Source organism: Fukomys damarensis, unplaced genomic scaffold (genome assembly GCF_012274545.1).
Source record: "Fukomys damarensis isolate Sample0158 unplaced genomic scaffold, DMR_v1.0_HiC HiC_scaffold_16, whole genome shotgun sequence".
Lineage (NCBI taxonomy): Eukaryota > Metazoa > Chordata > Mammalia > Rodentia > Bathyergidae > Fukomys > Fukomys damarensis.
In genome coordinates this window covers 30945745-30962726 of record NW_022900928.1, presented here as the reverse complement: position 1 = coordinate 30962726, position 16982 = coordinate 30945745, and the positions used below count along the sequence as shown (strand labels likewise).

The 16982-nt window shown below is 39.6% G+C and overlaps 1 protein-coding gene across 1 annotated transcript in view; it reads right to left on the bottom strand.

Annotated features, from left to right (window-relative positions):
• Aamdc (adipogenesis associated Mth938 domain containing) overlaps window positions 1-16982 on the bottom strand; it is a 32501-nt gene that overhangs the window by 3070 nt on the left and 12449 nt on the right. Inside the window, exon 3 of the mRNA XM_010633304.3 lies at window positions 271-366. Within this exon, the coding sequence (XP_010631606.1) occupies window positions 271-366 (96 nt within the window). The remainder of the gene's footprint in view (window positions 1-270; window positions 367-16982) is intronic.

Sequence of the window (16982 nt, the reverse complement as noted above, 5' to 3'; positions counted from 1 at the left end):
TGTGTTCCACTGGTTAGGTAGACTTAGCCCAATCCTGATAGAGCAGGATAGTGTGTGTGTGTGTGTGTGTGTTCCACTGGTTAGGTAGACTTAGCCCAATCCTGATAGAGCAGGATAGTGTGTGTGTGTGTGTGTGTGTGTGTGTGTGTGTGTTCCACTGGTTCAACAAAATGAAATAAAGAGGTGACCTCCATAGAAGGACATGTCTGCAGAGGTAGAGATCCAAGAGATCGTCCTGTCTTCAGGAATGCTGTGCACAGCAATACCTACCTTCAAGGCTTCATTCATCCCTCGGCCAATCACAAGGGTCTGTACACCCTTTTCCACCACCTCTTTTACATCTGCAGGCTGCACACCAGGAGAATGCTGGATGTGGAAAGAGAAAGCAGAAAAGGTACCAATCCTTTGCAACAAGCATTCCTGTGTGAGTGTGTGTGTGTGTGTGTGTGTGTGTGTGTCTTGGGATTGGACCCAGGGCCTCAATGCATGCTTGGAAGTGCTCTGCCACTGCAAGTAGAGATGTATCCCCACCCCTTTTTTATTTTCAGAGTGGGTCTTGCTCTGGCTGGCCTTGAATTTATAGTCTTCCTGCCTGTCTTCTCAGTAGCTGGGATTATAGGTGTACACCCCAGTGCTTGGCTGCAACAGACATTCATGTAAGATTGCTTGCTTGCTTGATTGATTCACTGAAGCAGTGTTTACTGAGGCTTACTTTGTGCCAAGCATCTCAGTCCTAACAATAAGAGAAGACAGTACTGCCCTTTAAGGAGCTTCAATTCTAGTGAAAAATATTGAAAACTAAAAAATTACAAGTGGTACAGGAATTAAATTCAGGGTGCTATTAGAATATACAGAGAAACTGGGCATGACAGTGTGTACCTGCAATCCCACCAGAAGGTTCGTTGCAAATCTGATGCCAGCCTGGGTTACACAGTGAGTTCAAGGTCAGCTTGGATGACATAGTGAGACCCTATCTCAAAAAATAGAAGAAAACAGAATGCAACCAAGAACATGGTGAGATTCTGTTTCAAAAAACAACAAAATTGAACCTCAAAAAAAAAAAACCCCTTGGTATCAATCTCCATACTTTTCCTTTTCTGAGCTCCTTTCTCACTGAAGTCCAATAAATTTCCTTTTACCCTCTAAAACCTATCAACATGCTGGGTGTGGTTACCCATCCCTATTACTAAATCTAATGACCATAGAGATGTGTTTGCCCAGATAACTGGCTGATTGAGGGTGCACAATTAAAATTACTTTAAATGTGAACCTAATCTTCCCTAGGGCAGTCTCTGTGCACTCTCTCATAGAAGAGAGCTAAAAGGTAAGAGACAGAATGAAATATTAAAAAATAACTGATAAATAAAAAGAATCGAACATGGGAAACTGTTTAATTCCAGCTCCTCAAGAAACTGAGGCAGTAGGAGCACCTGAACACAGGAATTCTAAGCCGGCCTGGGCAACATGGATCCTGTCTCAAAAAACAAACAAAAAAAAAACAAACCATATCCAAAGCAAGTAGAAGATAATAAACTAGGAAATAATACAATATAAGAAATGAAGAAGCTGGGCATGGTGGGGCACACCTGTAATCCCAGCACTCGGGAGGCTGAGGCAGGAGGATCGCTGTGAGTTCGAGACCAGCCTGGGCTACATAGTGAGTTCCAGGTAAGTTTCAACTATGTAGTGAGACCCTGTCTCAAAAAAAAAAAAAAAGAAAAAAGAAATGAAGAAAGTTTGTTCTTTGAATAGGAACTTGAATAGTGCTGTCTCTGTTAGAAACTGAATTTATAATTTAAAACCTTTCCACAGGGTAAAAATGCTCTAGGCACAAATGACTTCCTTGTCAAGTTCTTGATACTTAGTGAAAATGTCCAGCAAAATAAAAGCAAATCCAAGGTTGGTTCAGCACTTAAAAGTCATTCACCAGGTGGGTGCAGTGGCGCGCGTGTATGTGTGTAATCCCAGAACTGCGGAAGGCTAAGGAAAATAGTAGGTTCGAGATTTAGTTCAGTGTGAACACACTGGATTAAATTCCCAAGTCATCACCAAAGAATAAAAATTGTGGAGATGGAAGTATTAGCTCAGTGATTGTGTTTGTAGCATTCCTAGGTTCAATCTCCAGGTATCCTCCCAAAGGAGAAAGAAAACACGTAATCATCTCAAATGATGTAGAAAAAGCGTTGGACAGGGCCGTGGGTTTAGCTCAGTGTTTCCAGTGCCTGCCTCGCAAGCGCAAGGGACCGAGTTTGATCCCTGGTACCCCTCCCAAAAAGAAAAGCATTGGACAAAGATCACCGTCTACTGATCTCTTCTACAAACTATGTGAGAAAGGAACCTAGCTCCATGATACAGGATTTCTTAGAAAAACCTATAGCTAAAACATGGACAATAGTATTGAAATACTAAGTTTCCCCAAAATATTAGTCATAATGGATATCAGATAGATATTTGCTTCCTCATAATTTCTTCAGTCTGTTCATTCTACCCTGTTTACTCCTATTATCCCTTGTTTGGATTACTGAAGTAACTTTCAAACTGTTCCACATAAAACTAGCCATTTTTTTTTTTGTATCAGGGATCGAACTTGAGCCCTGGCGCTTCCGAGGCAGGTACCAGAGACGCTGAGCTAAATCCCCTGCAAAACTAGCCCTTTCTAATTAACCATTCTCCAAACTGTAGCCACTTTGAACAAATCTTTCATGTTATCCTCTGCTAAACATCCAACAGCTTCTGTCTTCAGAATAAATATCAAACGCCTTAATGTGGTCATTAGGTTCACAGCAGCCTGTCTGGCCTCAGAGTCTACATCTTCCTCATGCTTTGTGCTCCAGCCACACTGGCCTCCAACAGTTCTCCCAGAGCACAAACTCCCTCAGCACTGTTGAGAAGATGAGGACGCCTCGGACAAAATGTTTGTATATCACATATCTAACAAAGGACTTGTATTCAAATTATATAAAGAATTCCTAAAACACAGTAAGAACATCCAATTTTAGAAATTGGAATATTTGTGCATTTATTAAAGTAGATATATGGAGGGCTGGTACATACAAAAAGACAATATCAGGGCTGGGGATTTAGCTCAGTGGTGCTGCTGCCTGCCTCACAAATACAAGGTCCAGAGTTTGATCCCTGGTACCAAAAGACCACATCATTAGTCACTATGGAAATGCATACTAAAAGCATAATGAGATACCAAATACTAGAAAAGGATACAGAGAAACTGTCTCATACATTGCTGGTGGGAATACAAAATGTAGAGCTACTCTAGAAAGAGTCTGGCAGCCTCTCATAAAGTTAAACATATACTTATGCAACTCAGCAATCACACCTCCTGGGTATTTATCCTAGAGAAATGAAAACTCATGCTCACACAAAAATGTGTATGTGAATGTTCCTAACAGCTTTATTCATAGTAGCCTAACAGCTTTATTTGTAGCAGCTGAAAACTGTAAACAACTCAAATGTTCATTAAGTGGTGAGTAAATTGTATTACAATTCAAATAATGGAATATTACTCATCAATAAAAAAGAATGACACGTGGTGACGTGGATTGAATCTAGAAAGTATGCCAAGTGAAATGAGTCTTGAAAGATTACATAGTGTATTACTTCATCAGTAGCACAAATTTTAGTGAAATCTTTATATTAGAGAATAGTTATTTGTTAATTTCCTGATTTTCATCATTATACTATGATTATGTAACAAAAGTCCTTGTTTTCTTAGGAAATACACACAGCTATTTAAGAATAAAGGGGTATAAGCCCATTGTGGTGGCACGTCTGTAATCCCAGCATGCTGGAGGTTGAGGCAGGAGGATTGCCATGAGTTCAAGGCCAGTCTGAACTATGAGATCCTGTCTCAGAAAAACCAAAAAAAAAAAAAACCCCAAAATAAAACCCCCTGCAAAACAAACTCCCCTGCAAAACAAACAAACTGAACAAAGGGGTATAATATCTTCAACATACTCAGATAATTCAGACAAAAATTATCTGCAGATGGAAAGGATGGTAAAATGTTAACTTTTGGGTTTGAGTGAAAAGATACATGAGAATTCTTTGTATGATTCTAGTAACTTTTTAGAAATTGAACTATTTTAAAGTGATACATAACACACACACACACACACACACACACACACACACACACACGTCTACCTGCTCCCTGATTTTGCCAAAGAAGCAGAGCTGACTAAAAGCCAGGTGCTACCTGCAGGAAAGATGCAGTGTGTTTTCGTAAGCTTCCCTAAGTCTCTTGATTCCTTATGGAGTGTGCATGCTTCAGTCATGTTCCAGAGCTGGTAACAAGGCCCAATTCTGTCACTATTTCCTTTTGGATTCAGGCTTACACTAAGTCTGTGTGTGTTCAAGTCTGAGGGAATGTCAGAGTGTTGTAGGCTAGAAGCCCTGCACATCAGACAGCAGCCAGACTCATGGGCAGCAAAGGCTCATGCTTCTCCTGACTCAGGGTACAGAGCTGGTGCCCAGGTGTCTCAAGACCCAGTGTTCTCTGTCTCTCACAAATATAGGAACAGATTTGGGGGAAATTAGACTGTTTTCAGTTATTGATGCTTGCAACTTTAAAAGCCTTTAAACAATATAAGATGTATTTTCACATAATTGCAACTAGTTTTTAGATAGTGTAAGAGTATTGGATTAGTCACCCTTTTTTAAAAGTTCCACAGCTCTGTTATTAACCCTAGAACCACCCTGATTGAATAAATACAATTTAAAGATCTTAAATTTTCTTTTCTGGGGATATTCCCAGTGAATACTTAATAGAATTGTGAATCAGGGTAGGAGATATTCACCACCCTAAAATAAATGCATTTACAAGAATTATTGAGGGACGGGATTTAGCTCAGTGGTTCTGGCACCTGCCTTGCAAACGTCAGGTGCCAAGTTTGATCCCTGGTACCAAAAAACAAAACAAAACAAAAAATGATTCTTTCATTTAACAGGAGTAGCACCTACTTTGAGTAGTGCCGTGAACCTGACTCTAGGAGCTCACATTCTAGTATAATGAAACAAGGTCACTGACTTCAAAAAAATCAAGAGAAAGGTCAGAAGAGTGCAAAACTCTAATCTGGAGATTCTGAGGCTGGAGACAGCGACCGCCCATCAAGAGTTGCGGGATCAATAGAACTCAGTGAGTGATGAATTTGGCTGCTGCTGCTCTCCATAGGCCCAAGGTGCCTCACAGACTAATGAAACATAACTGCCATGGCCTGTGGATCCAGGCATTGGCCCTGAGGGCTCTCGGCTTCATGCAGAGGCCTGGAATTGGAGCACCAGCCTCTTCCTAAGGCACCCTCGACCCACCACCAGCTCATCCTGTACATCTCTCCATCTAGGCAGACCACTAATGCTCCTGTCCCTACCGGTGTCTGACCTGGTTCCTCTTCTTTAAGAGGCTGTCACACAGCCTGAGGTTGTAAAAGCTTATTTTTTTTTCCTGTGGGAAAGCTATTCATTGTGGGGAAAATGTCTAGCAACACCCATCGTGCCCAGTAAAGAAGAGAATGGCCTCTTAAAAAGAATCAGGGATTTTATGATAAATTTGAAAATTACACTTTCAAGGAAGAATTTCCTTTTGCCAAAATTAAGTGAGCATAAATGAGGAGTAGCATGCCATTATCTATCTGGCTGTGTTGCTGATAAAAGCAGTTTCTGCAAGTGAAGGTTAAAGGATTTCTGGAATCTCTCCCTAGTGAACACTGCCTGCCTGAGTCACATTCTCATTATCATTCATCCGAATCAACAGCCTCTTAAATGGTCTGTCTCCACCAAAGCCCTGGCCTGCTTCTATGTCACAGGCCCTTCTGGTAGTCTGGTGAAGCATGTGACTGACTCCCTTGTCACACTCCTGTTTTAAAATACACAAAACAAGTTGGGTGTGGTAGCACACACCTGTAATCCCAGCACTTGGGAAAGCTGAGGCAGGAGGATCACCAGAAATCCAAGGCTAGCCTGGGTTACTAGTGAGTTCAAGGCCAGCCTGAACTACATAAGGAGACCTTCTGTCAAACAAAATAAAACAAAACAAATGCTCTGAAATCTGAACATGTACTCCAAACAGTTCAGATTTTGGAGCACTTTTAGATTTCAGATTTTTGGATTAAGAATGCTCAGCCAGTAGTCTATGCAAATACAGTGGTACCTCACTCCATGAATTTCATTTGTTTTACAATTTTGGGGAAGATAGCCACATTTATGTTTGTGTGGGGAAGACTCATACAGTTGTGTTTGTCACTTGATGTGGAATTTGTGAACAGAAGCAAAATTCTGTTGAACACTTTTGCTTGAGAACTGAACTGTTTGTGAACAGAAGCATTCATGCACCAAGGTATTACTATATTCTGAAATCCAAAAAAACTACAAAATCTGAAACACTTCTGATCTCAAGCATTTTGCATAAGGGATTCTTAACCTGTTGCAGAATACTAGTTAATCTTTTTTTCTTTTTCTTTTTGGATGGAACCTTGGATCTCACTCATGGTGAGCATATGCTCTACTACTGAAGTACATCTCCAGCCCCAGCCCTAGTTGTTCCTTCAAAATTCACCCTGCCCCTTTTTTGGAGCACGTGGCTGCTAACCTTTTTGTCCTCCTTCCAGGTAGGTGTGGCTGTGTGACTGCTGTCACCAATACAAAACTCAGTGGAATGTGAGTAGAAGAAATGAGGCCAGTAGGTTTGGCATGAGCTTCTCTTTTGCCTTCCTTTCAAATCAGGACCTGGCACGCCTACAATGAGTTCCCACCAGATGCTGGAGGAGATGGCAGAAAAACACAAAGCAAAAATCTGAGTGTCTAAGGGACCCCATGCAGCAGAGCTATCCATATTCCCTACCCTGCCCTGCAGCTTAGAGTGGCCACGCTAATTTACGAGAAATATATTGATCACTGGATTTTGGAATTTCTATTACAACAGCTTTACACTAAGTAATCCCAGACACATTCTCGGTTGCTAACATGTGACATGGATGAAATGTTTAGAACTCAATCACACTAGACCCCCACTGGGACTAAGTCTTATATGTAAAACATATATAAAGGAGTCATATTAAAGGGCTATTAATTAATAGGAACTCAGCTGTATATTTTCAGAAAAAGAGAAAGAACTATTGAAATAGTGAAAGTAATACCCATTCTACTCAAAGAGCATGTGTCCTAGATTGAGCATGAGATAGCAGACAGAACTAGAATTTTTTATCATTTTAATTGCATAATAGCTGCTTCCAATGTGAACCACTGACTCAATGTTTCTATGTTTCAAACTACAATATGTATTTTTTCATACAATGTAGACCCTAAGTGCAAGGCAATTACTTTATCTGGTACTCAAAGATAACACTATCAGAGATAACATCTAAGATCTTAAAGGACTTACCAATTTTTTTTTTTAACTTCTGACTTTAAAATTTAATGTCTGAAGGCGGGGCATTTAGCTCAGTGGTTCTGGTGACTGCCTCACAAGCGCAAGTTCCTGAGTTTGATCCCCAGTACGGAAAAAAAAAAAAAATTCCCCGAATAAGATTCAAGCCTACTCTATTAGCCTCAATAATCAAGAGTCATAGGACCCATGGAATGGGGGAACTTTAAATGGCAATCTAATCCCAACCAACAGCATACATACATACATACATACATATATACACACACACACACATATAACAAATGTATAAGCATATATTTATATATTTATTCCCCCCTACACTAGGGATTGAACTCAGGACCTTACACTTGACAGGCAAGCACAGGGCCACTGAGCTACTGTATATCGGGGATCGAACTTGGGTCCTTGAGCTTATGAGGCAGGCAGCGGAACCACTGAGCTAAATCCCCGGCCCAACACCATATTTTTTATAGCAAAACATTTATTGATACATTTTAGATATAATAATACTTATCATAGGGAACTTATACCAATGCGCAATACATTCTGCCTCTTTTAGTTCCCATTTCCCCTTCCCCTCAAGATCGGGGATCGAACTTGGGTCCTTGAGCTTATGAGGCAGGCAGCGGAACCACTGAGCTAAATCCCCGGCCCAACACCATATTTTTTATAGCAAAACATTTATTGATACATTTTAGATATAATAATACTTATCATAGGGAACTTATACCAATGCGCAATACATTCTGCCTCTTTTAGTTCCCATTTCCCCTTCCCCTCAAGCTGACATCCCCTTCCTGTATTCAAAAGCTCTGTTTCCATTTTTTCCTTTTATTTTCACTTTTTTTTCCGGTCTCTTCCTTTCTCCCTCCCCTCTTACTTGTTCCCCTTCCCATTTGAAAATTTGCTTACCATTGTCCAATATCTAGTATATATTTTAGTCCTTATTTCCACTTTCAGTTTCTCACACCAGAGAAACAATGGGTATTTAAGTGTGTGTCCAATTTATTTCACTTAAGAGTAGGTCTCCAGGTGCATCCATTTAGCTATAAATGTCTGAAGCTCATTCTTCTTTGTGACATAGTACTCCATTGTGTAAAAAAAAACCATTTTCTTTATTCATTCATCAACTGATGGGCATTTGAGCTGTTTTTACCATTTAGCTATTACATACTTGCCACTATAAACATGGGTGTGCAAATATCTCTGTGGTAGGATGCTTTTAATTCTTGGGAAGATACCAAGAATGGGAAGAGCTGGGCTGGATAGAACCTCTAGTTTAGTTTTTTAAGGAATCTCCACACTGATTTCCACAGTGGTTGCACCAGTCTACACTCCCACCAACAGTGGAGAAGGGTTCCTTTTTTCCCACAGGCCTTCCAACATTTGTTATCAGTTGATTTCTTAATAACAGTCATTCTTCCTGGAGAAGATGGAATCTCAGAGTTGTTTTCATTTGCATCTCTCAAACGACCAGTGATGCTGAACACTTTTTCATAATATTTGCTGTTTGTACTTCTTCATCTGACAAATATCTGTTCCTTTCAGACACCCATTTTTGGACAGGGTCTTTACATTTTTTGGATGGGGATGTGATTTTCTTGAATTCTTTATATATTCTAGATGGTAGTTCTTTCTCTGAGGAATAGCTGGCAAAAGTGCCCTGTTCCCCCGTGGGTGGTCTCCTCACACTGTTGGTGGTTTCTCTTGCTATGCAAAGGTTTTTAATAAGATGAGGTCCTAGTTGTTGATCCTTTGTTGCATTTCCTGTGTGGTCTGGGTTTTGTTCATGAAGTCTTTGCCTACTCCTATATCCTCAAGTATTCTACCTAGTCTCTATTCTTTCTTACAGATCCGTTTGTTTTGTTTTGCTTTTTTAGATGGGCTCCCTTTGTAAGTCCAGGCTGGCCCTGAACTCACTGTGTAGCCCACACTGGTCTTGAGCCCGCAGCAATCCTCCCACCTTAGCCTCCTGAGGGCTGGGATCACAGTTGTGCGCCACCATGTCTGGCTTTCAGTTTAGGTCTTTGATCCATTTCAATTTTAGGTTATTGCATAATGAAAGAGAAGGGAAAGAAAAACATGGAAAAAAAGGGTACAAAGGGAAACAAAGCTTTTGTAAACAGGGAGGTGTGGAGAGGTTGGAGGGAAGGGAAATGGGAGAAAATAAGAACCAAGATGTATCATGTATAGGTACAAATTCCCAATGATGAATGCGATCATAATGTTTAACTTAAGTGTACCAAAAACAATGAATTAAAAAAAAAGATATGGGTCTACGTTCAATCTTTGGCTGTGGAAAGCCAGTTTTTTCAGCACTATTTATTAAGGAGGTTATATTTTTTCTAGTGATGGTGTTTGGCTCCTTTGTCAAAGATAAAGTGGCTGAGTTGTGTCTGGAGTTGTTTCTGCATCTTCTAGTCTGTTCCATTGATTCTCAGGTCTGTTTTTTTGCCAGTATACCTGATGTTTTTATAACAGTAACTTTGTAGTAAATTTCAGGTCAGGGGTTGTGATGTCCCCTGCCTTGCCTTTGTTGCCCAGAATTGCCTTTACTATTCTAGGTCTCTCTTCTGGTTCCAAATGAATGTTAGGATTGTTTTTTCTAATTCTGTGAGTTGTGCTATTGAAATTTTGATTGGGATTGCATTAAATCTGTATAATGATTTTGGAAGTAGGGCCATTTTCACTATATTGGTTCTTCCTATACAGAAAAAAGGAGAACTTTCACTGCTATCCTCTTTGATCTACTTTTTCAGAGTGTAAGACTTAAAAGTCTCACTTCCACTCCACGGAACGCAAACAGCCCAAAAGGCCTTTGCAATGTTGGGCCCTAAATCCCAATGAGGCTCCATGAGCGCTATCAAGGAACGAGAAACCCAGGAAGGAACACACCAGGCTAGATGGTAAAAGACCTTTATTAGTCTGGCCAGACGGCACTCCCAGAGCCAGGTGGCTCAAAGAGGCCCCTAGCTCAGGGGCTGAGGTCCTCTTATAGAGAGTAAAAGAGGGGGTTAACATTTTTGGGCTCACAGACAGAGGACAAAGGTCTGCTGACTTGAGCTGGTGGTCAGCAGTCACATGCTCAACAGTCACATATTGATGAGTGACAGGTACCACCCATAGGATGTCTCAAAGGTCACCAAGACACTCTGGATGAGCAAACAGTTTGTCAATTAACTTGGGGCTCTATGTCTAGAGTCTCTAATTTACAGGTAGATTCAGATCCGGACTTCAAACAATACAAGAGTGATACACATTCTTAGGCCAGGGCTGGAACAAAGGTCGGGGCTGTGGCTACAATGGGAGGGGTTCAGAACACTGTCTCCTAGGCCCTTTGCCATTTAGCAAGGGCTTGTAATTTAGGTCCCACAAGAGTACCAGGTTCTCTTTCTTTTTCTTTTTTTCTTATACTGGGAATTGAACTAAGGACCTTGTGCTTGCCAGGCAGGCTTGGCACCACTGAACTACATCCTGATCCCTGTACTTTTCAATATGGAAGTCAGAATTCCTTTATTACATTGATTTCTAGGTATTTCATTTTTTTTGGATGCTACTGTGAAACATGTTGTTCCCTGACTTCTCTCTTAGTGAGTTTGTTATTGGTGTACAGGAAGTCTCTTGATTTTTGAGTGTTGACTTTGCATCCAGCTATGCTACTGAATCTCATTATTAAATCTAGAAGTCTTTTGGTGCAGTTTTTCAGATCTTCTATGTAAAGTATCATTTCATCTGCAAATAATAATTTAACTTCTTCCTTTCCTATCTTTACTCCTTTTATTTCTTTCTCATGTCTAATTGCTCTGGCTAATGTTTCTAGAACTATTTTAAAAAGAATGGTGACAGTGGACATCCTTATCTTGTTCCTGATTTTAGAGTGAAGCTTTCAGTTTTTGTCCATTTAGGATGATGTTGGCTTGTAGCTTTGTCATACATACTTTTATCAGATTGCAATAACGACCATCTATTCCATTTTTCTGTAGGGTTTTTATTATGAGTGGGTGTCAGACTTTGTCAAATGTTTTTTCTGTATCTTTTGAGATGATCATATGGTTTTTGTCCTTGGCTCTGTTAATATGGTGTATTACACTTATTGATTTGCACATATTGAAATATCCCTGCATCTCTGGGATGAACCTACTTGGTTATGGTGTATAACCTTCTTGATAATTTAAGGCATTCTGTTTGCCAGTATCTTACTGAAGATTTTTGCATCTATGTTCATTAGGGAGATTGGCCCATACTTCTCTTTTTTGGTTGGATCCTTCTCGGATTTTGGTATCAGGATAATGCTTGCTTCCAGGAATGAATTGGGGAGTATTGCTTCCCTTTCATTTTCATTAAAGAATTTGAGAAGTAGTGGCATTAGGTCTTCTCTAAATTTCCTGTAGAATTCAGCAGCAAATCCATTAGGGCCTGGGTTTTTCTCTGTTGGTAGGTTTCTAATTACAACTTCAATTTCATTGGCTGATATTGGTTATTATTCAGAATTTTTATATCTTGATTTAGAATTTAGTAAGTTTCCTTGATATTTCATCCTGTAATTATGACACAAATTGTCCTTCCCATCATTTCAAGGTCTTACTAATCACAGATTCACCAATATCAATATCAATTATCAATTACCAATATCCAATTACCCACTGAACACAGAAATACATGCTGCCAGTGTTAGGAGGGCAAGAGGGGTAAATATCTACAAAATATCTGCATTATTATATGCTAGGTATTTCAGGAAGAGAGGACATTAAAAAATGAACTATTATATATCAGGTACTGCGTAGATGCTTTTCAAACATTCATTTATTCTTTTCTTTATTTTTGAGACAGGATCTCACTATGTAGCTCAGTAATTATCACCAAAATAATCATAATATTAAACTATTTCAGATATCAGAAAGGTTTAATGAAAAATTAAACTCAGGAAACATTTTAGTTCTGGATTTATAGGCACCATACTAAATGCATACTTCTTGCTAAGACTTCATCATTTAATAAGAACAAATAAATATTTATTATAATACGGGTACACTGTTTTTCTTTTAAGTCACTATGGAGGGTGATACCATTAGTAGAAATAGGGAACACAAGAGAAATACCTGAATATCCCACCTTGGAGGGTTGAATGTTGCTGAAAGGAAAAAGCCTGCTTTGGATGTGCACAGTTTAAGTTAGCAAAGCAACATTTTATATGCAGAGGCCCAACATGCAATCAGCCATCATGATAGTTTGGTTGCCCGTTTTGTAGATATTTACTCCTCTTGCCCTCCTAATGGCAGAATGTATTTCTGTATTCAGTGGGTAATTGAATATTGATGTTAGTGAATCTGTTATTAGTAAGACCTTGAAGGGCCGGGGATTTAGCTCAGTGGTTCTGGCGCCTGCCTTGCAAGTACAAGGATCCACATTTGATCCCCGGTACAAAAAAAAAGAAAAGACCTTGAAATATACCAGCTCAGTGGGGCTTTTGCCTGAGCTACGGATATCACCATAAGAGCAGGTCAAGAATACCTCACTGATCCAAAGAGAACAGACATAGAAAGCAGAGGGCCGGGGCTGTTGCTCAGTAGTAGAGCACCTGGCTAGCATGTGCAAGATCTTGGGTTTGGGCTCCAGTACTGGAGGGAATAAGTATTCCCTTAACACTCTCAGGCACTTCTTGTAGACTGTCTATGATGCAGCATTTAATATATACATCAGAACATGTCATGACTAAGACTCTATAAAGATGTAAGTCACTTTTATTATAATTAAGCCAACTTTTCGAGGAAGGACAAAGAGCAACTAATAGTCTTAAGCAGCTGGGTGTGGTGGTGCATGCCTGTAATACCAGCACTCAGAAGGCTGAGGCAGGAGGATCACTGTGAGTTTGAGACCAGCCTGGGCTACAAAGTGAGTTCCAGGTCAGTCTCAACTACATAGTGAGATCCTGTCTCAAACAACAACAACAACAACAACAACAACAACAACAACAACAACAACAACAACAACAACAAAATTGTCTTAAGCATTATTATGTGCTAGGTAATTCAGGAAAAGAAGACATTAAAAAAATGAACTATTATGTATCATGTACTACATAGATGCTTTTCAAAGACGGTAACATTCATTCATTCTCTTCTTTATTGTTGAGACAGGATCTCACTATGTAGTTTAGGCTGCCCTTAAATTCACTATGTAGCTCAGCCTGGCCTCAAACTTGCAGCTTCCCGAGTGCTGAGATTACAGGCCTGTGTCACTATACCTGACTTTCAAAGATGATAACATTTAATACCAAAGTTACCCAATAAAGTGGATTACTTTTCAGGCCTCAACAGTAAAAGACTGTTTCAGTAGGTATGGGGCGCGAAAGAGATAAAGGATCTGCTTCCATCATTATAGCTTGAGGAGGAGTTCACAGACCCACTTCTAGTTGAAGATTATTAAAGCCAACAAAACAACAAAGAAAAAACAAAACTGACAACCTCACCAAAACAATAAGAACAAATTTTAATAATTCAAAACCTCTGGAAATGATCCTAAGAACCAACAGCAAATGAAATTTCTATTAAGAAAATCTAAAGCCAGGTGCAATGGTACATGCCTGTAAACACAGCTACTCAGGAGCATGAGGCTGTAGGATCCAAGTTTGAGGCTAGGATGGGCAATTTAGTGAGACCCTGACTGGGGGAAAACAAAAGAAAACAAACACAACTTAACCCAACCCAACACCAAAAATCAAAAGAGGAGAAGAAAAAGAAGAAAACATGAAAAAAAATTTTTTAAAGTGTCGTGGGTGGGCCAGGGATTTAACTCAGTGGTGCCCCTGCCTGTCTTGCAAGCACAAGATCCTGAGTTCAATCCCTGGTACCAAAATAAATAAATAAAAATAAAATTTTGGGGAACTGGCTCAGTGGTACAGTGCTTATCTTGGAATGCAACGAGGCCCTGAGTTCAGTCCTCAGTAGTGGAAACAAGAGAGAAAGAAAGAAAAAGAAAGAAAGAAAGAAAGAAAGAAAGAAAGAAAGAGAAAGAAAGAAAGAAAGAAAGAAAGAAAGAAAGAAAGAAAGAAAGAAAGAAAGACAGACAGGAAGGAAGGAAGGAAGGAAGGGAAGGAAGGAAGGAAGGAAGGAAGGAAGGAAGGAAGGAAGGAAAGAAAGAAAGAAGAGAAAAGAAGAGAAGAGAGGAGGAAAGAAAAAAACCTGTGCTGTAAAGAACTGATATGCATCCTTACAAGATTATATATTGACACATCATTTGGTGGTATTCAGAAGCTGGGACAATGGAGGATCAATAAGTCATGATGGTGGGTCCCTCACGAAGGGGCTTCAGGTCTTTATAAGAGAAAGCCAGAAAGCTGGCTGTTTCTACCACATGAGGATCCAAAGAGAAGTTGGCTGTCCGCAAACTGGATGCAAGACCTCCCCAGACTTTAACCATGCTGGCTTCCTGACTTCACATTTCTAGGCCCCAAATTATGACAAATAAATATTTATTGTTTAGGGCACTCATGTATAGTGAATAATAACCTGAAGTGACTGAAGTATTTGGTAGGAAAGTGAGACTGTTGTATTTAAGTCAAGATTGCTGTCTGCCTCCTCCCTCTCCAGAAATTCCACTCCACAATGCTGCAGCGAAATATATGGGGCTCTTTCTCCCTCAGCTTTAACTGGAAGGCCTGCTTCCTGGGAGCAGCAGGACTTCAATGTTTGTCATCCTACCATCAGATTTCTGTTCCTGGGACTAAGTCTCAGGTGAGTAAGAGGGGTAGGGGCTTCCTATTTTCTATTCTACTTCCACTCATGGAAAGGAGGCTCCACCTTGGACACGGCACAGTGAAAAATACTGGAGGAAAGGCCTGGGTTTTAGCTCAGTGGCACTGTGCCTGCCTTGCAAGCACAAGGTCCGGAGTTTGAGTCTCAGTGTAGGGGGGAATCCTATAGGGGGCTGGGGATTTAGCTCAGTGGTGCCGCTGCCTGCCTTGCAAGTGGAAGGTCCCAAGTTTGATCTCCAGTACCAAACAAACAAACGAACACAACCACAAAGTGATAACACTTCACATTCAATAAGAATAAATAAAACAGGAAAGAAATTAGTTTTGGTAAAGAGAGATGTGGAATAACTGGAAGCTTCATATATTACTGGTAGAAATGTTAAAGGATTCAGGTACTTTGGAAGACAGTCTGACAGTTCCTCAAAAGATTAAACATATAGTTATCAAATGACTGAGCAATCCGCCACCTGCCTTGCAAGAGCAAGGACCTGAGTTAGATCCCTGGTACAAAAAAAAAAAAAAAAAAAAAAAAAAAAAAAAAAAGAAAAGACTGAGCAATTCCACTTCAAGGTATATACCAAAAACTACCAAATTATTCCACTTATGTGAAATGTCCAAACTAAGTACATCAGCAACAGACTAGATTATTTACTGTCAGAGCCAAGGCAAAGGAGGAATAAGTACAGATTGCTAATGACTAGAGGGGTTATTTTTGGGCTGATACATGTATTTTATGTACTTTGGAACTGGTAGTAATTGTATAAGTTTAGGAATATAAAAAGTTCACTAAATTGTGTATTTTAAAAGGTTGAGTGTGTAGCCTAAAATTGAAATGAATCAAATATGTAAATATTAAAACAGCAGCATTAAATCTGCTGGAAGAGAGAATAGTTAGAACACTTGAGAACACAGGAGCAGGCAAAAACTTCAGGAACAAAACCCAGACCACATGGGAAATATTACAAAGAATCAACAACTGGGACCTCATCTTATTAAAAAGCTTTTGCACAGCAAGGGAAACCACCAACAGAGTGAGGAAACAGCCCAGTGTGGGGGGAAAAGTTTTTTTGGGGGGGTACAAAAATCTTGATATTGTTCCTTTATTCTTCTATTATTAAAATTATGAACTCACTAGCATTCCCAATGGTAACCAATATTTTTTGTTGTTGTTTGAGAAAAAATAAAACAAACTTATGCCAAATTTAAAGATCCTATCCAAAAATGAGCATCTGAAATGAACAGATATTTGTCAGATGAAGAAGTACAAACAGCAAATAAATATTATGAAAAAATGTTCAGCATCACTGGTCGTTTGAGAGATGCAAATGAAAACAACTCTGAGATTCCATCTTCTCCAGAAAGAATGACTGTTATCAAGAAATCAACCAATAACAAATGCTGGCAGGGTTGTGGGAAGAAATGAACACTTTTTCATTGTTGGTGGGAGTGTAGACTGGTGCAACCACTGTGGAAATCAATGTGGAGATTCCCAAAAGAATTAGAAGCATCCTACCACAGAGAAATATGCACACCCATGTTTATAGTGGCACAGTATGTAATAGCTAAATCTTGAAAACAGCCCATCAGCTGGCAAATGGATAAAGATGTAGTTTTTTTAAACAACAGAGTACTACTCTGCCACAAAGAAGGATGAGCTTCAGACATTTATAGCTAAATGGATGCACCTTGAGACCTACTCTTAAGTGAAATAAATTGAACACATATTTAAATACCCATTCTTTCTCTGGAGAGAGAAACCCAACATGGAAATAAGGACTAAAATGTATACTAGATATTGGACAATGGGAAGCAAATTTTCAAATGGGAAGG